Source organism: Watersipora subatra, chromosome 1 (genome assembly GCF_963576615.1).
Source record: "Watersipora subatra chromosome 1, tzWatSuba1.1, whole genome shotgun sequence".
NCBI lineage: Eukaryota > Metazoa > Bryozoa > Gymnolaemata > Cheilostomatida > Watersiporidae > Watersipora > Watersipora subatra.
The window spans coordinates 51,016,499-51,041,675 of record NC_088708.1 but is presented as its reverse complement, the minus strand read 5'-3'; the positions used below and the strand labels follow the sequence as shown (position 1 = coordinate 51,041,675).

At 36.3% G+C, this 25,177-nt stretch overlaps 1 protein-coding gene across 1 annotated transcript in view; it reads right to left on the bottom strand.

Annotated features, from left to right (window-relative positions):
• Positions 1–24,824, bottom strand: part of LOC137385989 (voltage-dependent calcium channel subunit alpha-2/delta-3-like) — a 43,730-nt gene extending 18,906 nt beyond the window's left edge. The window contains exons 1-18 of the mRNA XM_068072631.1: positions 24,725–24,824; positions 22,317–22,445; positions 18,090–18,144; positions 17,463–17,613; positions 15,017–15,100; positions 11,776–11,865; positions 10,947–11,096; positions 9,925–10,009; positions 7,359–7,492; positions 6,786–6,854; positions 5,429–5,491; positions 4,786–4,866; positions 4,195–4,269; positions 3,766–3,804; positions 3,319–3,423; positions 2,476–2,612; positions 2,256–2,360; positions 1,753–1,923 (exon numbers count right to left, since the gene is read on the bottom strand). Of these exons, the coding sequence (XP_067928732.1) occupies positions 1,753–1,923; positions 2,256–2,360; positions 2,476–2,612; positions 3,319–3,423; positions 3,766–3,804; positions 4,195–4,269; positions 4,786–4,866; positions 5,429–5,491; positions 6,786–6,854; positions 7,359–7,492; positions 9,925–10,009; positions 10,947–11,096; positions 11,776–11,865; positions 15,017–15,100; positions 17,463–17,613; positions 18,090–18,144; positions 22,317–22,434 (1,712 nt within the window). The 5' untranslated portion in view covers positions 22,435–22,445; positions 24,725–24,824. The remainder of the gene's footprint in view (positions 1–1,752; positions 1,924–2,255; positions 2,361–2,475; positions 2,613–3,318; positions 3,424–3,765; positions 3,805–4,194; positions 4,270–4,785; positions 4,867–5,428; positions 5,492–6,785; positions 6,855–7,358; positions 7,493–9,924; positions 10,010–10,946; positions 11,097–11,775; positions 11,866–15,016; positions 15,101–17,462; positions 17,614–18,089; positions 18,145–22,316; positions 22,446–24,724) is intronic.
• Positions 24,825–25,177: the final 353 nt, after the last annotated feature.

Below are 25,177 nucleotides of genomic sequence, written 5' to 3'. Positions count from 1 at the left end.
TTTTTATTTAACATATAACAGCAGTTACTATTCTGACTTTTAAATTTCATATTTAAGAAAAGTGTTTTGTGCAGTTAAAAAAAACTAAGAGAAAAAATAAAACAATTGCAAAGGTTTTCAAACTTTGTCTAACAACTAACTTTCAAACTTCATATCACGAGGAAAAAGTTTGGTGCAGGTCAAATAAATTAAAAATTAGAATGAAACAACTATAAAAGGGTTTACATGTAAATGTGAAATAATCAGCAAGTGATAGCTAAATTAAGTCCGTTTTGCTACGATTACAATAAAGGATGATTTGGTAATGATTCAATTAATACGAACTGAAAAAACAAAATAAAAATTCTGAAGATGTTGAATTAATAGCAGCAATTTGTACATAGAAGTGTGTGTGCATAAAAAAGTTGCTGTTCCAGCAGGAGCTATCCATCAAAACTTTGAATACGACGATACTGGTACCTCTCGATACTGGTACAAGTGTAAGAATTAGATATCGGACAGTCTTTGTCTGGTACTTTGTCTGACCAAACATAGAGAGAATGTAAAGGCTATTCCTACTCAAGATAATACGACTGTCTTCATGAAAAGTCTGCATGGCCTTTACTGATTCAGCAATTGAAGCTTGGGAAGAACCGGAAATGGAAGTGTAACGCAGATTTGAAATTGAAACGGCATATTTAAAAATTACAAATTAAACACATTGGTTATAGTAGTAAAAAATAGTTTTTAATCAATTTTAAAGAATAATCAAAAGTGCACGTTTGGCGTGAAATTTTGAACGGCGTGTGGGTGCATGAGGTATACAATATATGATAACAGCTTTAGAATGCTAAGGACTGTTTAGCTCAGTGGTTAAACGCGTGGATTAAAACTTGGGATCACAGCGAGCTTTTTATTCCAAGATTCCAATAGCTATAACTGGATACGCAGACATTCGAACAGATGACGACAAACTTTTAAATTTATATAGACGAAGATTATGCTCTTTGTACAGCTTTAACGGTATATAGGGGGGGGGGGGCCTACTAATTTGGTTCTTGAAGAATGCAGAATATGATTTATGTTTTCAAATTAAAAGTGAAGCAATGCATCACTAAGGTATGAACTGTGAATCTTTGTCACGTGTTATGCATTTAATGACTAAAATTTAGTATAACAACAATTATTTAAATATATTTGCCACAGATTTGTAGATTTAAACCTTTTTGGAATTTAAATAGGAATTGAAGTACTAAACTCAATTCCAGTGATTCCAGTGATTCCAGTGATGTAAGACAAACCTAAAAAATTCCAAGCCCGGTTTCAATATCTTTGATGGAAAAATGCAGTGTCAAGTTGACTAAATATGTATTAGGTCTGTGTCATTTTTTAACAAAAAATAAAACAACTAAAAATATTACTTTGCTTGCATCTGTGATGAAATAAAACAGCTGATTGGAAAAAGTGCATCAATTTTTTATGCATTTTTGGCCATTCTGAATCTTTATAAACTCCCTAACACCGATGATATGCAGCCCCCCCCCCCCCCCGTGGGGGCTGTATATCATTGGTATCACTACATGTGTAGTGATACCAATGATACAATATTTCACTACATGTGTAGTGATATCATTGCTAACAGTACATGTAAAAGCAGCAAAGATTGCAAGCAAGTCGGATAAAAACCACAAACTTGCAAGTGAAAGTTTCAAATCTAACCAACTAACGATTCAGACATGTTTTTACTATAGCTAAGAAGTTATGAGAGCTGACCTCAATGCTAGATCATTCAACCAGGCAGCTGGCATCCCTCGGGTTACTTCCACATCAAAGAGAACACTTTGTGCCAAAACTTGATCACAGGAGCTATTTTTCAGCGCCTCCTTCAATCGCTCCATGGGGTTAGCTGATTGCATTAATTCCTTCTCGTTCTCACAGTATGTCCTAAAAAGGAAGACTGCGATGGCTATCACTGGTGACTTGCAGTATCAATTTGACTCACTTCTCAGGTGGCTTTTGTTAGATTAGTCATTCATGTATAATAATAAAGTTTTATAATAATTAAATAAAACTAAAATTAATACTTTTACTTTTAGTGCTATTCTTGGTATTCAACTGAGCTGATATCACACTTGATGTATTGTTTACAAAAACATAGCTATATAAAATCTGAAAACATTTCACTTTTTTTAATTTAACTAAAATTAATAATAATTTTTAATTAAATTTAACTTTTAATAATTTTAATTGGCTGGAGAAAGAAGACTGTGACTCACCAGTCTGGAAGCACCTCTGGACACCAAGAGAATGCCTGCGGGTCGAAAGTCAAGTCAGCGTGTACAATGCGGCTGTCCATTGGCTCCACCCGGGCAATTGCCAAGCTACAAAAAAGTAGTCTCATAGCGATGCTGAGTAGGTCTATGAAGGAAATTTACTATCTAAAGTAGAATATGTATATGAAATATAAGCATTTGGTGAGTGCAGAATATAACATACCTGTAGGGTGTATTGGGTATAGGTGCATAGTAGTAAGTTTGAGATTGTATATATAGCTTTTTGGTATTTTTATTATAATATTTTTTTACACGAGCTTTAATATTTCCACTGGCTCTTTGAATCATAAATCGACGAAGCTGTAAAAGAGAAACAAGAATAATAGACGGTGTGGCGATGGGGGTATTAATGTTGATTTCGATGATAAATACAACATTGTAAAGTTTGAGCAATTAATTTTCCAAGTTACATAATAATGTTACATCATAAGGTAAATAAATACATAAAAGCATTTTAAATGCTACATAAATTAATATTGTCAAATTTTGCTACTCTAGTTTCCGATTTGGATAGAAATATCTGTTTTTGTCACATGCATAAACAGTAACCAGCTTGAGAAGCTATCAAAATAACTGACGAAAGTTGGGCTTGAATGGAAAAAATTATTTAAAATAAAAATATGCAGTCCTTTGAATGTACAAACACTGATTTGTAATCTGTGTATAATTATACCATCCTTTGCTTCCAGCAATTCCTTGAGATTAACAAAATTATTTAAAAGCAGACGTACTTACATAAATCGCACCATCTTGCTTCTCCATCAAGTACAATATTACACATGTAAAACCTAACCGAATAGCAAAGTTTATCATAAAAATATACACAGTACAAGCTGGAGGTCACGGGTTCAAGACCCGCCCAAGGCAATCTTTCACGAAGCATTTAAATTGATTGCGACGGCTTCAAGAGTACAAGATCAGAGTTTTTAATGTAGCAGGTTTAGATAATGAACTCTGTGGTGTTTATAAAATTGGAGTTGTCTGTTCTATAATTGCCAAAGCTTACCATCTCTATTTTTCCTTGTGAAAGATCCTCCTCTTGCTCTAGATAGAGTAGATCTATGTTTTTATAGTTACTTCTAGGCATGTTCGGTGCAAAGGATGGGTTGTTCTGTAATAATTGAGTCAACCTTCAGTAACAAGCTTTCAATTGGAGTTTCAAGAACAGACTCGTGAATCTGCTAATTGCTTAGAGCGAAGACCAGATACCTCTCTTTGATATTTCACGCTTTAGTCTTACTTGCTGCAGTGTTTTCATCAGCAAACATCGTTACTACATACGATCACTTTAAAATGAATGACAGCATCATACTTTAGATTGAGCACAGGCTATACTCTAGACTGAGCACAGGCTATACTCGAGACTGAGCCCAACTATAATTTCGACTGAGCACCAACTATACTTTAGACTGAGCACCAACTAATCTTTAGACTGAGTAAAAAGCAAACTTACCTTCGCCAGGATATTGCAGACTGTCTTACATTCTCCGACCTGAATGAAATATCATGATAAAATCAGAAAATAAATTGCGACTGGTTTTGCAAGAGAAAGCTTACGATAACAACCTTAGCATGAAGTCACAAGTGAAAAGCGACAAATATATAAAAAAGAGAGTAAATCATTAGATTCAATTTTCTTCGCTAAAATAATACAATGGCTGAAATAGGGCTTTGTGTTCTGTTATTTCATCTACAAAATGTGTATGCAACAAGGTGATAATTCACTTGTCTTAGGTTTTCCTTCATGGCATCATCATATTAAGGATTTCTCTGAATTTAAATGTGAGGCTTTTTATTAAATTAAAAAAAAAACATTATTATTATTAATAATGTTATTTTTAATACCAAAGTTATCAATTTAGTAATTATTAAAGTAACATACCCAAGGAGTGAAGTCTGGGTGCCACACCACGAAGCCATTGTTGTTGATGATAAATGCATAGCCTAAAATCCCGAGCTGTCAAAGAATAAATTTTGGTTGTATACGCACAATAAACAGACATAAGCTTGTACACCTCTTTTTGCTAAAGCCAAGCAGTATAAGTTACAATGTAAGTATGCGAGTAATGTAAATGACAGTGTAAGTGCGCAAGCAGTATAAGTTACAGTGTAAGTTACAGCGTAAGTGCACAAGCAATGTAAATTCATTATCAGTCATGTGATGTTTGAGTGAACATGTGCTTCTATGTGAGCTTGTAAGCTATGAGGTCAAAACTCCCAGAATAAATAATAAAATATAAATATATTGTTCGTTGCAGACAATAATACTTGTTTCAAATAATCTGGAATTAATTTGTTGCGATACATTTCTAAATGTGACCTTTATAATTATGGCTTATGGTGTTAAGAAAAATTGCGGCAAGCAATATCCAGCTCCATTTCAAAGTAGCCTGAAAATCTTCCTTGTCAAAACCATATACAGATTAATAAATGAAAACTAATATAATTTAAAAATGTAAAATAAAAAACTTACTTTTTCTTTGGGTATGAAACTCAACACTTCATCCAAGTCTACATCGACTCCAGCGACACCAAGTAGGGTGCCATTATTTCTCTGCAAGTAAACAACATAATATTTGTGATTTCCTTCTATCACCAACATTATTACAACACGCATGCTATAGTTATTATTACTCTTATCATCTCTATTACTATTCTCAACACTCTAGCAGTCTAGCATCAGCTTAGTTTACTAACTTAAAATCAGGTAAATCAGAAGTTGCTTAATATGGCTGATGTTCATAGCTAATAAGGGACTACTAAACAACTTGGTAAATATTTTAATTTTGTAATCAGTTAAAAAATCTATCATATAGAACTTTTATTAAAATGTAAAAGCAAAGTAAAGTAATACTAATATCCATCTGTATGCTGTAAAGAGCAGGCTGTAGTCATGAAGGTTGTATCAGCCATTGAAATCCTGTCCATTGTGTAATGATGCTACATTTTTATTCTGGTACTTTTGTGATATATAATAGTTTCTGTTGATTGAAATATTAATAAAGACCAAAGTTTGGTGAAAAAACAAAGCATCTCTTCACATAGAAGACCTCAGGCTATAACAGAGATGACTAGCTTGAAGTGATGCCCCAGTTGAAGAATATCTTAATAATTACCTCATTCTCCCTGAGATCATAGACAGGAACAGCGACAGATATTGTTAGCATCGGCTTGGCAGCCTAAAATAGAAAGAATGAGTGCATTTATTAGCGTGATGACTTGTTCTGCAAGCTGAGAATGCGGTCATTCCCCCGCGGATGTTTCAAGTGTAAAAAATTGTCTAATAAAACTCTCCAGAGACAATATTTAGACGAAGAACTACCCTAACATATATAATCAATAAATTTCACCATGGCCATCACAAAATGAGACCTCTGCTCATAGGTTTACAGCCCTGACAGCAAGAAAAAAACTGGCATGAGCTAACTAATGATAATTGCTGTATACTATGAACTATAACACTAGCCTTCAAGATGTCTTAACAGCTAGTGAAGAAAGCTGACTACCCAGCTGCTACACAGAAGCAACATAATGTCGCTTCTTTCTTTGAAAAATGTTCAGTATATATATATGGCCGGTAACATTTAAAAACACTCATTGTGCACTGATAAAACCAGCCAATAATACGACATGCTAAACATACAGTTTAGAGATCAGGCAATGACAGAAGTACAGCGTTGTATATGAATTACCTAAACACTTAGATGTGACAGAGTCAAGCTATATGACGTGATAATGTCATGTGACATGACAATAGTACAGCAAGGTAATGTCACACGGCGTGATGTCATATAGCATGAAAATGTCGCATGAAGTGATGTCACATAACAGGAAAATGTCGCATGAAGTGATGTCACATAGCATGAAAATGTCGCATGAAGTGATGTCACATAGCATGAAAATGTCGCATGAAGTGATGTCACATAGCAGGAAAATGTCGCATGAAGTGATGTCACATAGCAGGAAAAGGCCCAATGATGTGATGCTATGGGCATGATAATGTCATAAAACGTGAGAATGACACATAGCACAATAATGTCATATCATGTGGTGACAGATTCTCATATCATGACAATGGCGTATAACACAGTATTATCACATAGCACGATCATGTCACAGCTAATGATATTGCCAGAAAATAGGTTTACAGTGCAAGATTCTGACGAGCAAAATAAAATTTGAGTGAGACAAAGCCGCCCCTGTTACTATTACCCATCAAGCAACCAATAAAATATATACGCAGCGCTCATGCATCCTTTATTTTCATCACAACCAATCTATTTACTAGCATGCTGGTTCACTGAAACTGTGAAACAGAGTGCATCAGACAAGTGAAAAAGGTGAACTGTGTGTTGTGCAGTTATATAGAGTGAAACAGTTACATAGAGTGAAACAGTTACATAGAGTGAAACAGAGCAAAGCATATGAAGCAGTCAAGTGATGAAGCGAAGCGAGTAATATATCGATACTAACGTCCGTAGGCAACCGAGTCCAGTCTTTTGACTGAGCTCGGGAGTTCTGAGGATTGCTTTCATTGGCCAACTAAAAATAGCAACTTTATGCATAAGACTATCTTAACAGATTTTTGAGTTGTATCTAACTTCCTGTAATACCTGTTGGCAATCATCTTTCAAATATTATGTCAGGCTGAAAGTACTCGAAAACAACACAGTAATTCTAGCGATCATTTATGACTTCAATTAATAAAATCAGAAGTCATGTTAAAAATTTTTTGGAAAGAAATGTCAGTTACAAAACATTGCAGAATGTACATGTATATTGAGCCCGCAATGTTAACCTCCTCATTTTTACCTCTGATGCGATCAGCAGCGAAGTCAGCCGAGGTTAAACATTTTCAAGAGAAATATAATAAAAAGATACACTGACGGAATCAACCAATGTTGGGGCAGACATTAGAGAACCAGAAGTATTAAAATACTGAATTACATACACTGAAAATGTTGCTTTACTTTTAGGGAACATATATAGCAAGAGTTAGTTCATGCACGTAAACCGAGGCTACGTCAATATAAGATTTGAACTGACCGGTGAGTTGACATGAACCCCTGTCCAAGTGTAATGTTGGGAGTTGTGTACTACCAGAGGCCTGGCCATAAGCCTCACGTAGTCTTGCACGTAGTCATGCACGTCAGCCATTGTGCCGATGTGGTAGAAGTAGCCTACAATCAGACGGCAGCTTCAACTCTTTCAACTGCTTCAACTTCAAAAGCTCTCGATTTTATAGGAAAAATAATCCAGCGACTTCCTTCAGTGACTTCAGCTCTAAACTTTGTATAGTGTCCAGAGACAAGTTCAGTTTTTCACCATTTCACCCCTCGATTGATTGATTGATTGATAACCACAACTTATTACCACAAATTACCACCATGATTGATAACCACAACTGTATTATGGCGGTAAATTGGTAAAAGTTGAACTGCAAATATTGAAGTGCGTAGCAGGCCTACCAGGTTTTTCCAAACAAACAAAGCTAGTTATGCGGTGATCATAAATAAAAAACATTATCCTTCAAAACTTATATTCTGTTTTATTGTAATATGTTGTAATATGTAATATGTTGCAGAAGGAATAAGAAACAAACATTGTGTAATCTTTTCTCACTGATTGAAACTTTGGTAAATTTTTTTAAAAAGTCATGTTGTAAATTTTTAAAATTTTCATTTATGCTTTCCAGAAGGTTAATTGAATGATAATATTCAATCTGATATTGAGCTGTCCTTCAATATAACAGATGGGTAGTGTAACTTTCAGTTTTGAAGCGGTCGTCGTGGACACAAATTGAATGGTAGTAATTTTTTAAACCAGTAAATAATGGAAACAGCTTTGAAAAGCATTTACTAGCTTATAGATGCACTTAATTAAATTCTGGTGAATTTTATCAGAAAGTATCGGCAGTTTTTTATCAATTACGATTGTTTTTTATGTTTGAGGTGATCTGATTGCTAGGATGTTTCAAGCCCAGGGCTGATACTCCCCCTCAAAAGGCCCATTAGGTTCGGCCCAAAATCACGTTTTAGGGGGGGTTTTCAGACCATGGGGCACTGTCAGTGAATTTGCTACTTTAGGGGGGTTTCCACAACCAAGCCAGTAAAAGGGCCCATGCTCATTAAGGTTTTATTCAGCCAAAGTAATACCGATAAATTGCACCAAAATTCCACAGTCTTCATTTTAATGCAGATTGCATTAAAATTTGCATGCTTGCTGACGGAAAAGGAAGGGAAAAGAGACAGTCGACACTGCATCATCTTAGCAACCCTTTAGCAATATACTCAGAATGAATGATATGATATTTCTTTTATTGGTGTTATTATGTTTTCTTTTGTAAATGAAATGATGATCTGATAGTTTGTGTTTGGAATAAGTTTTATTAACCCTTTTGCAGGCATAGCAACATTTTTGTCGTTTTGCGATACTGACACTAGTAAACAGAGCGACTATTATGTCACCACACGAACGGTTTTTATAAATTGATTTATGGTTATCTAATTGTCTTTTTTTTGTTTAATTTTTTACCAATAGTAAACTACAATATATTGGTCTATGTTAGCAACAAAAAATAAGCCGTCTTCAGAAGAAAAACGATCGTTTTTGCAATACTAAACCAACAAAAAATCCGAAATAAAAACGTAATTAAATAAAATTGGGAATTTTGTTTGTAGCTTGTTTCTGCTTTATTAATACATGAATCATATTAGATGTTTAGCGCAGCCTGGAACCTGGGGCCCTCTAGGGAACTCCCAGTGTTTAGGGGGTGTATTTCAAATTGACCAACCAGGTGATTGGGGGTACATTATCCAAATTCCAATTGACCAACCAGGTGATTGGGGGTACAATATCCAAGTCTGGGCCTATCCAGGTGGGTGTTTCTTTCAGAGTATCAGCCCTGGGGTTTCAAGATAAATTCGACAAAACTTGATTGCTTTTAAATCGCTCAGAAGAAAAATACGTGTGAAACTACATCACTAGTTGCTATTGTTGCGATAGTTGAAATCAGCTATTGCATTCACGTTGCAGCGTTATGCGTCTCTATTCTGTCGATCTCTTTGCAACTGTAGACTCCGTAATCACACTTTTGCTTGATTTGAGCATTTTAACTGTGAACAAGTTTCGCAGATTTTTATATTGAAACATCCTGACAGTCAGATCACCTCAAACATCAAAAACATTTGTATATGATATAAGAATACCGATACTTTCTGATAAAATCTACTAAAATTGTGTGTAAGTTCATTTTTAGTGGCATTGCCTAGTTAAACTGGGAAAGAACGGTAAGCATGCCCTCAATTCAAGTTACAGTGTAAGTATGCAAGTAGTGTAAGTTACAGTAGAAGTACACAAGTAGTGTAAATTACAATATAAGTACACAAATAGTGTAAGTTACAATATAAAAATGCAGGTAATACAAGTTACAGTATGAGTATGCAAGTAGCGTAAGTTACAGTGTAAGTATGCATGAAGTGTATGTTACATTATCGGTCATGTGAGGGTGCAGTAAACATTCGCTTTTATGTACACTATACTTAAAATCAACAAAATGAGGAATTTTCATAGACTTAACTTCGAGTTAACTTTAATTTCAAGGCAGCTTTACCTTTGTTAGCGCAAGCCATCCACTCCACATGAGCCTTGTTAGATGTTGTCACCTCTTGGCCAATCAAATAAGTGAACACGCGAGCCTAAAAATTGGCTGAGATTATAGAGAGCAGACAGCTACTGAAGCTTGCAATAAGTCATAGAGGTAACCACAATAGAGAATAGAAGTTATATGTGCAATAACCATAAGCGTAATGAGCCACAGATGTTTTGATATGCAGTAGGGCGCAAAATTGGCTACCATAGAATTAGAAAAGTATATATGCCTAAAACCATAGATATCAACCCTAGACCTAGATGATAATAAGAGCAATAGATAAAACAGGCATAGAATGCAAGTGTGAAATATATAATCCATAGAACTAACTGGGGCTTTTACAACTCTTTAGACAAACCAATCAGAGTGATATATTAAGTCATGATCATAACAATTAGAAAAGTTCAATGAGTATTCTTATCCATAGAGTTGCACAATCATTTGCCATGAGCACCTTTAATAAACTACGTTAACACCCGAATATGCAAGCATGAAAAGAAATTTTTGTGAAGACGGTGAAATATAATTACAATTGCTAGTATAGAGCAACAATTTCCCCCGACATATGACCCTCGGTAGAGAACACTTACAGTAAATCTTTAGTTGACCTAGCCTACTTACTTTCTTTTCACCTGAGCAAATAAAACTATAATTACCAAAATTGCTGCCAGTTACAAAATATTACTCAGTTAAAATATTTCATAATATTTTGATCCACAATAATATAATGATATGCTAATTATATTTACAACAGCAACAACGATGACAATAATATGCAGAATTTGAAAGGCATGAGAGAGTTCGGTCGAACCAGTTTTGGCAAACACAGCTTGTGTCTACTAATTGAACTCAGCTGACAAATTTGGTTTTTTTCACGTAATATCACTTTTGCTATAGAGACCTGAACTCACATCTCCACAAAAAAACTAGTATCGCTACAAAATGCTGCATTTAAATCATGAAAAAATAATACAGTAACGGACCCATTTCAGAATTTTCTCATTGCCTTTGTCGTCTTCAACTATTTTCCAGTTGTATTTTCCAAAGACATCTTCATAAGTCTGTGGGGCTCCATCAGTGATAAGCATTATTGCATTGTTTGAGGGAGCTCCTGTCACCATACTCGCATTTGCCTGCAAACAGACATCACGTGACGTGCACTAAAATTGTTATTGCTGAAAAGCGATAGTCTGAGAAAATGAGACGAGATGCTGAGATAATCATAATCATTCTCTAAGAATGGTAAATTTGAATCAACTGGAAGTTCAGGTCATTGAGCATGTAGAAGCTCACTTCCTGTTTATAATTTCAATTGTTTTATTATTAGTTCTCCGTGCTGCAGCTGCCGCTGATGCTGCCGGCCTAGGATATGATATAGATAATGAAAATAACAAAATTTGTATTTAGACAAAACTACAACCTAAACTAGGATCACATGTGGGATCTACTTGTGCTCTGCCTATATTCTACACCTGTATGTGATCCTTCAGGGGTTTACATTTGTTCTGGAGTTGTTTTGCCTTCGTTGTATATGTGTTCTTTCTGTTTGTATCATGTTTAATATCCATGTGTTTTATTTATGTTCCTGCTGAGCTCTACATGGTTTTATTTCTATCTGCGATGATCTAATTACATTCCGAAAGTCTTCTAACAGGGTCCTACCTACCTGTGATTTGAACTTGTTTGTCGTCTCACTATCCCAAATAGCACGAAAAGCAAATCAACCAATGTTGGGGCAGACATCAGAGAATCAGAAGGATTAAAATACTAAATTACATACACAATGAAAATGTTGCATTACTAGCCACCCACCTGTATGAGTATTTCAAAGGCATGCGTCAACACTCGCGAGAAATTGGCCATCTCTGAACTTTCTATATTTGCCAGTGCATCGGAAATTCTCTGCAAAAATATGTCAGCATGAATGCCTATACTCACAAGTACTAACATGTATGCGCAAGTAAACTCTTTAGAAATAAAAATCTTTTCCTGGAACTAGCATATAGTAAACTAAACTGCAGTACAGGCTGGGGGTCCCAGCTGAGCTCCCACGTGATAGCATACTCTCTGCTGTCCGTATGTACGCTAAGACATGACAAGTTATGTAACATCAATAGAGTGGGCAGTGATGCAAATGAAAGTGTATAAACTGGTGGTGCCATCCAAGCGCATGAAACCTCTATGGCACAACGGCTGCAGTATCGGATATATGATTGAGTATGGATGGAACGAGCCTGAAATCCTTTGAAATACTATGGTATTGTTAAAACGTAATGACTCGATACCCAGAGGAAATATAACAGCGTCACAAAACAGGTGTGATAGACCATACTCTATGCAAAGCAAATGCCCTCCACTTGTGTGACACACAGGGACTCCATCCTGAATTTCTAGTGACTCACACAGCGAGTATTTTGGCACCTAATATACCAGCATCTATGTTGACTGTAGGCACACTTTACACCTGGCAATATCAGAAATGGGCTTTATTTAGGTTAGTTAAGTTTCAGTTCAATGATATTATGTATTAGTATCAGATATAACAACTAAAACAGAAATATCAGTTTGTTTCTGTGCCAAAGCCTAGATTTGTACTGATTGTTTTTATATGCTTATTTGTATCCAATATTTATGAGTATTTTAGAATTATATTAAATTCGCAATTTATAGTATTATTATAATCTATTATAATTATTATTATTTCGTAATTATAGTAAATTCGTAATAAACAGCGTACTTTATAACACCGCGCATGTCAAGTTTGAGTAGTCAGGGTATGAAGCTTTGTTAAAATGTATGAAGGTGTAAGGGTACTTAGGCTATAAATGTCTCAGAAAATCTATCTTAAGGTATAAGGGTACATGGGCTATGAATGTCTCGGAAAATCTCTATATAAATATATGGGTGCTTAGGCTATGAATATTCAGGAAATCTTTATAAAAGTCATACTTTGATGCATAAACAAACCGCGCTAGTTTCATTGGAGTTTCCTTCCTCTGTGATCTTTTAATAAGAACAATGCAATTATCAGTGACTTGATTAAATACAAAAATGGTTTAAACTTTTTAGATAAAGCGGATGTGACCAAATACTACTTGCAGGGTTTTCATGGTTTGTTGCGTGACTTAAGGCTATGCTGTACTGCTACCTTCTGATCATGCAAACAGTAATAGCCTGAGCCCTAAGCATTTGGTAAATTTAGCGAGTTTTAGTTTTAAAAAGTATGCAGCAAATGTCTTCCATGCAGTCAAACATAACCAGATGCAAAGGCTATGAATAATGTGTAAAAGTCTATAAATAATGAATATAGCAGCATCACATCCTATTTTAAATGGTCAACTAATTTTGACAATTGCTTTATGTGATTTTAACTCTAAAATAATCTAGCTAGGCAAAAATATACATCGAGGTAAGATTAGAACTACAGAAAGTATTCAATATTTCACGTAGATCTACAAACAAGCTCTACGATTACCCTAATCGTAAGGTGAAGGTCAACCACGCCAGCCATTGAGAACTTAACCAAAGTTCTTATATTAAAAACTCTTTTACAGTTGTTTTTAAAGCGTACTATGTTTATCATTCACCGAGGGGCTTATATTTTCATGCTTTAAATGATGTTGGATTGTTTTGTTTATAAAATATCTTTATTAATAGTTAATATACTTTTTTATAAATTTTCCCGTTTGTAAAAATTGTATTGAATAGCTACATTATTGCATATTTTGCAAAATCCACACAGTTTAACAGGAACTAAGTTGAGAAACCACTTGAACCTTTCCCTCTAACAAGAATTGAAGCCAAAAAAATTCCAAGTCTTTTAAGGAGAAATAAAACATATTATATTCATCTTGACAGCCTTTTCAATTCAGTGTACAACCTACTACCTCTATGTGGCAGACGTGGAACATGGCTCTTGGATGCTTAGCCCGAGTATCATGAGCTGCAGGTGGTGGCGGGTCTAATAAGCTGACCAAGCCATATGATATTTATTAGCTAGGAAATGGAAGCTGAGTTTATATACTCTCCAGAGACTTGGAACATCAGTCAAACAAAATGCTAGCCAGAATCACTGTGATCATTATATTGACCTCAGCAAACCTGACAGTATGCTGTCACAGCATGCATATGAAATGTCATACCTACTATATATGTATTGTATACTTTACCGTTAAAATATAACACGTACTTATTGTATATACATGTAGTGTATATTCTAAAAGATTAGGTGCCTTATGGATAAAGCTTGCCCAAAATTTATGATCTGTGATAGACTACTATATTGGTCATCCATGTTCTAGCGTAAACATCACATTCGCTAAATCTGTTTTATGCTCTCGGAGTATCAATATTACAGCTCTTAATTGTGCAAGTGATAGTCAGTTGACATTTGACACACAGTTGAAGAGTTGTCTGCCACTGAATTGTGACTATAGATGGCAATATACAGGAAGCAGGCATACTGCTTTACTGGCAACCTCTGATTCTGTTTTGTTAGTTACTAAGTTTGCATACACTGGCAGACACACTTGAGTATGGTACTGCAATACCATCGTGGAAACAGTCGTGTCACTCTCATTCTGTTATGATCCAGTGTGGCTGTTCGAATGTGAAACATCAGTACGACGCGTCTTCTTTGTGTAGTGGAAACTTCCTTGGTGAGCAACAGCGTCGCACTTGTGCGGGCACAAAGTGGTCGCCATAAGTCGTCGTACGACCATCGCTCTACTATAGCGCCTTACAGAAACATGATATGCTTGTTGACCCACCGTAGCGCTTTAACACTGGCGCACCCAGGTGTCGCTACACAACCACTGTATAGAAACTTGGTAAATAATTATCTACTTTGAAAGACTGGTTTGTCAAGACAAAATATGATAAAAAAGCTAGACTACTCATGAGTGATTTAAAATTTTATATAAAATTATTGTAAATGGGCAAGGTGAGAGTGGAGTCAGCTAGATGTAATACGACACACCCATTCACAATCTTTCAATACACAAGTGTTAGTTTATAAAAACTGATGATTCTGAATTTTTAGATTAAAACTAACCTTAATGTTTTGAGAAGTGGCCTGGATAAGGGTGTCATTGGAATACCGACAGTCACAGTCCACAAAAGCTGTATCATTGTTGAACTACAAAATATGTGTAAGGATAAGCAGTGCACGAGCTGAGTGACTAACCTAGCAATCTATCGACACATAGGAATGTGAGCGTCTGTCGATCGTAAGTTCAGTTATAGGAATAAAGTTTTAGGAACAAAAAAGTGCTTTGTACTGGAGTTGAACTTAGAACCCTAGTTCTGCAGACAGGCGTGTCTATCCACTACACCACACGACCTACTTGCCATACTATGAAATAATTGTGCACGTACTTACTACACAGGTTAAACGATGCACGCTTAAAGTACTTGCAAAAATACTATTTGTTACTACTAGTACGCTTGAAGATCATGATTATGTGAGTGATCATGACAGTTAATGAATGGTTACAAGCACAATTATAAGTACAGCTCTTTACTCAAGCAAGTTACTTGCTTGAGTTACTCAAATTTATTGGGCAAAGAAACTTAGCCAATGGCAAATTAGCTGTTTAAATTTTGAACGATTGTATGTGATGATTAAAAATATATTTCTTGTGCGAAAAACCTATTTATTACAAGTGGAAAGCTGGACATTTATCTAGTATTAATAATATGTTGAATATGAAATCTGCTGCCAGGCCTGAATGAGCTCTACTGACTCCATATGAGATGAGTGAGGTATACTTGTTTCCTGTCACCCTAATACTCTCCTACAGTGTGCATACCAATTCGATAAATATTATTCCTGTTGGCAAAGGTTTTAATTAGGAAGTAGTGGGGGGACTCCCAGTGGAATGGCTACGGAATTCATGTTCTGCCACAAACGATTGATCTCGCCTCATACATCAAGGTTCAACCAGTTTACCTGATGTCAACCTATATCAGGGATCTAGATCAACGTTGAAATCATGATAATATCATAGAAGCTCTTTAAATTTTAAAATATCATTTTGAAATGAAAGACAATAACAGTCTGCGCTTGATAAGAATAGGAACCTATCGTACCCAAAGCTCGAGTTGTGACAGCTCACAAGTACACGTGTTACAACTTCTGAGCCTCCAGTAGATACTCAACTTATAGTTTGGTATTTAATCAAACTCAACTTGCTAAGGAGAAAATAGTTTTCTGTTTTCTCCTTAGCAAGGAAAGAACAGAACAGTCTCTACTCTTCTGCACAATGAGCAATTCTTAACCAATAATAAGACTCAATCTTACATTGCTGTAAATGGTCAAAAATTCTTTTAACAACCAGGGCAACTCCTTAATGTAACTATTTAGCGAGGCTCATTAGTTTTATATTTGAATGCTGTTCGTGGTCACCAAAATAAAACAGAAACAACCATGAACAGTTTTAGTGTAAGTCTTTTTAAAAAGTGTACGTGACAAATGCTACCAAACTGTGATACAACCTCTAGTAATGGAAAAAACAAGTCATTACGGAAATCACCAGGGATTAATTATCAGTCAGAAAGAAAGTCAACATACAGATCAAGTTATCCGGAGCTGAATGACTAGCAATCCATGGCCGACTTGAGGACTTGAGATCGACACGAGTGACTTAAGATCAATCCATGACAATGGTTGTCCAAAAAGTGAGAACTAGGATCTGACAGCCAAAGGGCTTGGTGCGAGTGACAAGTAAAATAATAAGAGTGACTATAAGCATAAACTACGTGGGTGGCCTAGAATAGTTAGAAGTGCGATGAGATTTAGGATTTGCAATGATTCATTCTCAGAGTGTGTTCAGGTTACAAAGGTGATTAACATTACCGACACCAAAATATGAATGAGTTAGCTTAGTAGCACACTAGTAGCGTTATTAATTGACTCAGCCAAACGGTAATGGCTGACATTTTGTTAAATGTGTTCAGTTGGTGCGAATCGTAGAAACCTTGCTGTTGCTCTATGTATATTGATAGTCGCAAAGGCCGGTATATAGTCATAACTACACAGCAGCGCTGAAGGACTGGATTAGTCGTGGGGTTGTCGAGCAATAATGGTAGCTGGCAGCAGGGCTAAAGCAAGCAAGTCAATAACTTGCCAAGCCATGATAGAAATAGCACTATCAATTACCCCGTAATCTAATTTTCCAAAGACAGGGGACAAACAAACTTCAATCAATGGCAAAATTATTGAGAAGTTATCAGACCAGCACTTTATGAAACATGTTAACTATCGTGACAGCTGCCTATCTGTAGAGAACGCTGACCATATATACAGATCTGATATACACGAAATCTAGAATGGAAAGCTTAACACTGGATAAAGGGGTTACAAGCCGGTATGAAGCTTCATTGTGTATGACTTATCTGTAGGAAAACATGGTAGTCCGTGTTAAGATAGTCAGTGTGTATGATTAGTCTGTAGAAGGGTATGTTAAGATAGGGTCAATCAGACGTTTTTGAACTTGTACCGTAATAAGGTTGAAGAAGTCGTTCTGCTGGAGAGACTCCATGATCTTCCTCACAGTGGTTTTGGCAATTTCCATGCGCAGGCCAGTCATGCTGCCGCTGATATCCAATAAGATTATGACACTCTTTGGCATCGAAGCTGCACCGGTGTACCTGCATATTCAGAGCCAAAGTAATTTTGAAATTAGAGTAAAAGGAGAAGAAGCAGCGATGAGGTGTGAAGAGACGCAGTTGTCAGCGAGTGGCACATCAAAGTACTTATAATTGATTGTTGAGCTGCCTCTGGCAGCTTTGAATGCCACCACAGCAACCACCTTATAATACCATAAGTAAGAAAGTGTCTTTGCTGCAAGCGTGACACCGGGGCTAAACTGCGTAATGCTGCCATAATCAATGATGTCATCAGCAATGGATGCCCGACAGCATCTCCACACCCAGCTAATCAGTAGAAAGAGGTGTGATAGTCGTTAATATCTAGTCACGGATTCACTCTTTCCCATTAGCCAGTCTTTTTTGATATACATATGAGCTGCCGATACAGCTGCTGTATTAATATTATTTAACCGTACAGATGAAATGCTATAGTTAGTTTATATCAAGTATGTAGAGTTGTAGAATAAGGAACTCACCATTCTGTCAGTCGAGCGTCATACATATCCATTCCAGTATATGACCATTTGGCAGCTGCGAATAGAGAGATAAAATATTAGATGTACTGACAGGTACTGACAGGTTGACCATATTGACTTACTAGTGTGGGGCTATTCTATAGCGTTACCAGGTAAGAGCATCGCCGAGTCCATTTCAGCAACTACCTGATGCCTTCTCTGAGCCAGAATGGAACATGACAATACCGCTGACATCTGCTCAAACGCCTTTTCACAGTTTGGCAGTCATGTAAAAATATTTGTCTTATTTTAAAATAAGGATTTTACTTGAACATAAAATTTTAAAATGCTGTTTAAAATACCCAAGTTGTTTCTGTAATCTGCAAGACCAGCTAATACATTCCTACGTCCCAAAAAACCACTACACCTCATACCAGACACCAACGCCTTGCCAATTTATAATAAAGAACATCGTTATGCAAAAGGAGCTTTTCCTCTCAATACACATAATTTATTTTACTACCTTTTTGCTATGGTTTTTGTGTCATGGTTTGATTCGCTTTAAACAGGTATAGTTAAAGTTAAGATCTGTCTATCTATCTATATTATTACTGTCAATATGCAGCGTTTCACACTAGCATCCTAGTAGTGGAGACGCGGTAAGCTAGTACTAAGATGAAATGTAAATCCTATACCGGTAGTTATGGTGATTCAGAGTACAGCTCTTTCTGTTACCAACTTCTGAACAATCGCTCAGCAAAGAAGGTTGAGAATGATTTACAAATGACGGCAGCCACCCACCCTCCACCCACCCTTCCACCCATCCGATAACCCCCCCTTCCACCCATCCGATAACCCCCCCCCCCACCCGATACCCTCCACCCGGTACCCATCACCCGATATCTCCCCCCACCCGATACCCATCACCCGATACCGGCAACGGCATCTTCATTCCATGTCATTAGTCGAGAGCCTGAGAGAAGATGAGAGCTAATGCATTAATTGCAGTTTTGACTACAGGTTTGTGTAAATAGAAGGCTGGCGTAGAGATAATGCAACCGCATTCAACTCTTGTGTGATTTGCTCACTTTATTTGTTAAATATCAACAAAAGAAAAATTGATCGAAGAGCTTTCAATATTATCAGTGAATGCGTCGTTTCCAATACAATCTACAGTATTTAACGCTAACACGGATTAGCGAGGCTCATTGTTGTCCTTCTCATTGTTGTTCTTCTCGATTTGTAGAAATACAGCTGAATATCCTACAGAATTTGTAGAAATACAGCTGATGCGCATTACCTCACTCATAGAGCTTTCCAGCGAACGTTTAGTAAGTGGCTCAGAGATACTAATTAATAAAATAACAGAAAAACAACATCGACGCTTATTGTGAAAAGGAAGTTCGAAGAGAAGTAGCCTCTGCGAAGGAGGTGAAAGTTCAACTCTTGGCCAAGGTTGCTGTAGGAATGCTGTTATTCTAATATTACTCAGCGCCCTAAAGTATGGCCAGAGACTATGAGCTAAATAGAAGTTCGCAAGTTTAAGTATAATACCGACACAAAGTTTTTTCTGTTTTCCTATTTAGCAACTATTCTATATATATAAGTCTCAAAGTTTGTCATCATCTGTTCGGATGTCTGTTCGGATGTCTACCTGTCCAGCTATAGCTATTAAAATCTTAGAATTAAAACCTCGCTGAGCGCTGGATTTGAACCCACGATGATTGTAACTACAAGTTTCAAACTACACGCTTAACCGCTGAGTTATACCGCCCTCAGCATTCCATTGCTTTTATCATATGCCGTATACCGTATGCACATGATAAAATTTCCAGTTTTTCGTAGGGTTCGATTGCTAAATCCGGTAAAAACCAATACTTTTTACGTGGGCAATTTTATTATATCGAGTAGGAATAGCCTTTCCATTCTCTCACTGTTCGGTCAAACAAAGACAGTCTGCTATCTCATTTTTACATTTGTACCAGTGTCGAGAGGTACCAGTATCATCGTATTCGAAGCTTTGATGGATAGCTTTTGTTGGAACAGTAACCTTTTTTATAACACACTTCTATGCATGAATTGTTATTATTAATTCAACATAATCAGGATTTTTGTTTTGTTTTCTCAGTTCGTATTAATTGTATTATTACCAAATCATCTTTCATTGTAGTTGTAGCAAAACAGACTTAATACAGCTATTACTTGCTAATTATTACACATTTTCATTTAAAAACTTTTATAGTTGTTTTATTTTGTTTCTTAATTTATTTGACCAGTACAAAACATTATTTTCATGATATGAAGTTTAAAAGTTACAGTTGTTTGACAAAGTTTGAAAACCTTTACAGATGAGTTTCATTTTTTTTCTTAATTTATTTAAACTTCACAAAACACTTGAAAGTTAGAATGGTAACTGTTGTTATATGTTAAATAAAAACAATTTTCTGTGCAAAAACTTTTATTATCTGGACAATGCCGAGCATTCAGCTAGTATAAAATGAATAGCAATTGATAAAGCCAGCTACAGCCGAAAAGCTACTCACAAAAGTACCTACAGTTTTTTAAGTAGTGATCTTAACTAGTATCTTTGCTACCGACAACCGAAATACCAGTCGATATACTATTGATCCAGATGATTTCCTTGAGTCAGCCTAATGGCTGTAATAGATATATTTTACGTTATGTCTAACGCCCAGGATCGTCGAGTCAACACGGGCTTCCGAATGCACCAGGTAAGATGAAAAGTTTTTTGCATTGTTATGAGATGACTTCCTGAATGAACCAAACCCTATACGAGAGAAGTTGCTCTATAAATTATAAGGCTGTTTGCCCGATGTTGTTTTCATTTTTAATATCAAATAAAAGACTGAATTTGTAGCCGTCAAATGAAACAGTAAAACTAGCGATGCTTCACCATTGCGACGAATAACAATCGAAGGTGTATCGCTAGTATCGCTTTCAATCAAAACATCTCAATGTCATTACCACGGCTCGGTCTTGTTTAAAAATTAACACTGGTCTGAACCACGCACGACATTTCTAACCAGTGACACGCCCAGAGATCTGCTAGTCAGCTTATTCATGAGCTCTCCAGTTAATAGTTGAACTTCAACTTGTAAACTGTCTTGAAGCTGTGATACAACTGATCAAAAATTGATAAAACATTAAACTCCAGGTGATGAGGAACGCAATCAATTTAAACTCACACTGCCTTTAACGTGTACAAATACTTTGACATAGACTTAACAGACAAACTGAGATGACTGAAATTTAAATGCAAATTCAAATTCAAGTTCAAAATTCAAATTTAAATGCAGTCATTTTCACGCCAATTAAACTTCATCTAAACATACTGTAGGACACGGAGAGTTAAAGACTTGTATGCAAAATTTTGCTATTGCACAGAATGTTAAGAAAACATAAAAATGGCATACTATTTCCATACCCATTAAGGAAAGAGTGACACGTAAATTTTTACACGGTAAGTACTTATTCCCGTCTTAGTTCATGTAAAAACATATTTCAGAGTTGCCTCCCTTGATCTGCCTTCTAATAGGTAGATGATGTGTTTAAACTATGCTGAATGCACATTGTTACTCCTGTATAACCAGTACTTCACATAAAAATATCTATCAAAAAGTGAAAAAACCAGCAGTTTTCATCATTATAGAACAGCAAAAATGAGAGATTTTGGATGTACTGTTTTTTCAATATTCCGACATGCTTGACACAAACCAAGAAAATATTTTAGGCTATATTTAACTTTACCAACTCGTTTTTTAGTGAAATAATAATATAGCATTAATATAATAATATAGCAATAATATAATAATATAGCAATAATATAATAATACTCGTATTGATAGACAACACATTTGAATGATTCAAATTTTTAAAAATTACATTCTCAAAAAATTTACACTACAGCAATGCACCAACAACTATTTTTGTGAACTGACTCATTTTTGTGACTAATGTTATGTTATTTAAAACAGAATTGGACTGAATCCTCAAAAAAAATTTATGCAGCGATAATGAGTTGGACATAACATGAAGCTCCCTTAGTCGACTGCAAATATATAACAACAAGAAGTCGTATTTGCTATTGGCCTGCCTTACTGCTCGCGGGCAAGGAATTCATCCAATTATTCATGATTTGAACAATGTGTTCTACCTTTTAAAAAGTTTCATAGAAAGGACAGACTTTACTGCTGCCTCTTTCAACGGACACCTGGTGGAGGCACTCACCTGGAAAAAATCTCATGAATCCAGCAGAGCTTGCGAAGTACTGCCAAGAGGAAGGCATGTCAACCCAGTTTTCCTTGAAGGTCGGATCCAGTTCCTCCGTCCAGCCAATGTTATCCATAATTGGTGTTGCTAAAATAACCAAACACTAAAATACACAAAAGTTGTGACAACGCTACTAGTTTGAAGGTGATGAGCCATGCAGGAGATACTGTCCATGACACAAATTTGTTCGATAAAAGTTCGTTACTTCGGAAGAATATTAAAGATATCCCCATGGACTGACATTACGCCAGCCAAGCTTGACTAATATTAGATTGACACAATTTTAAGCATTGATCTTGTCGAGAAGATGTTGATCATAAAAAGGTAGGTCCTGAGAAATCGACTGACTGTAAAAAGTAGCTGTAATGAAATAATGAAATAATAAATATGGCGGCCAATTTGCAGATGCATGAGTCTGAGCTTCTGATGCCACTATCAACCTTGACGCTCTGCACCAATGATACAGTTATTACATTGATGTTCATCAGATGAGACATCATGGAACAGATTAAAGTTTTGGCAAGTATCAAGGACTAACCGGCAAATATAACACCTTTAAATTTTACAAAGATCTATATTTTAAAAAATTGATCAAATATTGATCATAGACAGAGACTAATTGTGACTAAGTTGCTGCACCTACTCCATGCTTGTCTGGTAATAAATTCATTTTAAAAATGAATGGTTGTTTGATAAGGAGTTACAAAATACATATGATGGGTGAACTATTCAAATTATTTTTAGGTTATGCTATGAGCTGAAATGGTAGAAGTAACGAAGCCTAAGTAGGTGTCTATAACAAAAATTAGATGAGCTCCTCTGTATGCTGCATGCAGTAACCTTGAAGGTTAAATGTTTAGACAAGACGCAGATATGAATACAAAGCGCAAACCACCAGAGACACCAGAGATATCGGTGCATTGAGTATAGATAGCCTGAGTGCAGCCAATACCCAAAACTTCACCTAAAGCTGTGGCTAAACATGACGATTATTAGGACCATGGATGTTCAACAAGAGCTTTTATATACAGTATGTTTCCATGACGCGTATCATGCGCATCATGTAGATTTGGAGTTGTGTTACAGTGTGAATTAAGCGTTTCCATAGAAATCTGTTTGATGCGGATTGACCCCCGGCGCTTTTTGGACAAAGGTAAGGAAGTTAATAATTAGTGACGCCTGTGTTAGCGATGCAAACACAGCGATGTGAAACTCGATTAAGAAAGGATGATTAAAGTATTGAGAATGTTCGATGTTGAGTAGCTGGCGCGGTATTTCAATACGAATCATTTGCAAGTGCTGTTTCCATTATTCGCAAGCATGATGGAGTCGATAAAGTTTTGCAAATCGTAAAACTTGCTTAACTTTCGGATTTATGCTGTTATCATGATGCGCTTAACTTGCGAATTGGTTTAAATTTGCGCACCATGTCTGTCATGGAAACTGATTAACTTTTTACAGCTATATTAACTGAGCATGCATACTAATGTTTGTCTGATATTTTGTTATATTCTCTCACTAGCTCCATACTGACCAAAGTGGTTCCTTATTGGCGGATATTTTTAACTATTTGATTTCACTAGCTGCAAAAAATATTGAAAGCTCAGGGTACCTCAAATGGGTATCTGAGACTATATATACTAACACATCTATCATTGAATGGAGTACACGATAGGTGTTGCCTTAGTCCAAGGCAAATCTATAAACTTGAAACCATGATCTACAAGTCGCTGTCAGCCATGCGCAACTAATATAGAAGCTATTCTATCGACGACTAGTAAATGAATCCAGAAAAACATTTTTTTGCACAAATCGACGGCATTTGTAATAAGGCAAGCGATCATCATCATAGCCTAAAAACATTCGACTATTTGATAAACATTTGATAAAGACCTGGAGCCAGGCCTTTCAATGGTACGTCGGCACATATGCCCGTATCAACAGAGCTTACAACCTGGTTATCGTATTCCCCTGTGTATCCCAATGAAGGCAAAAACTACTGCACTTCTCTAGTAGTTGTGAAGAGCGTGTGGTCGAATTCCGAACAACTCATGTGTTCCCAAACGCATGCCCTTATGCATAGGGAACCCAAAATCACCTTCATACCGCCTGACAAGTTCTCCCCAAAAAAGGAATGCACTCAACAATCATGACTACATAGAGAAATACCACAATGTACCAAACTATGTCACAACCCCAATAGGTGTCCCCCACAGACCTGTGTAATCACGGCAGCAAAGAGAATGGCAGCAAAGGCGATAAAAACAGAAATCTGACAGAAACTGAAATCGGAACGATTTTGCTTGCTATGTTCTCTCAAGACTCTCACATACTGAACAGCCATCCAACCAGGTAAACAAGCTTACCGCAGGCGTAGATGTTGGTGGGCACATGAACAGCACTGGCTTCTATACTAACAGGCACCTCATAGTCTTTTCTCCACTTGTCATACAATGGCAAGTAGTATGTCAGATTTGGACCGAGGTAGGTGGTGTTTTCCTCGGGCAATACGAGGTTTTCATGGTCTTTATATATTTTGAATGTTTTGCTATTATAATATAGAAGTGTATTACATGTATAGTTTTCGGAAGAGTAATTCTCATATAGGTCTTCGGCAGCGCTCTTTATCTTCTACAAATAAAAGAGTTCATACGTGTATATCATAGAATGAGAGCATCCCTAGGATGTCAACATTTCACAGGGTGTTGGGCAGCAAGCTAAACCTTGCTTCATGAGTATTTCACAATCAAGCGTAGAGTAGCTACACCTGGCAGTTTTTTTAATCTCTGCTGTGATGTTTGGCCAATCACATAAATCAT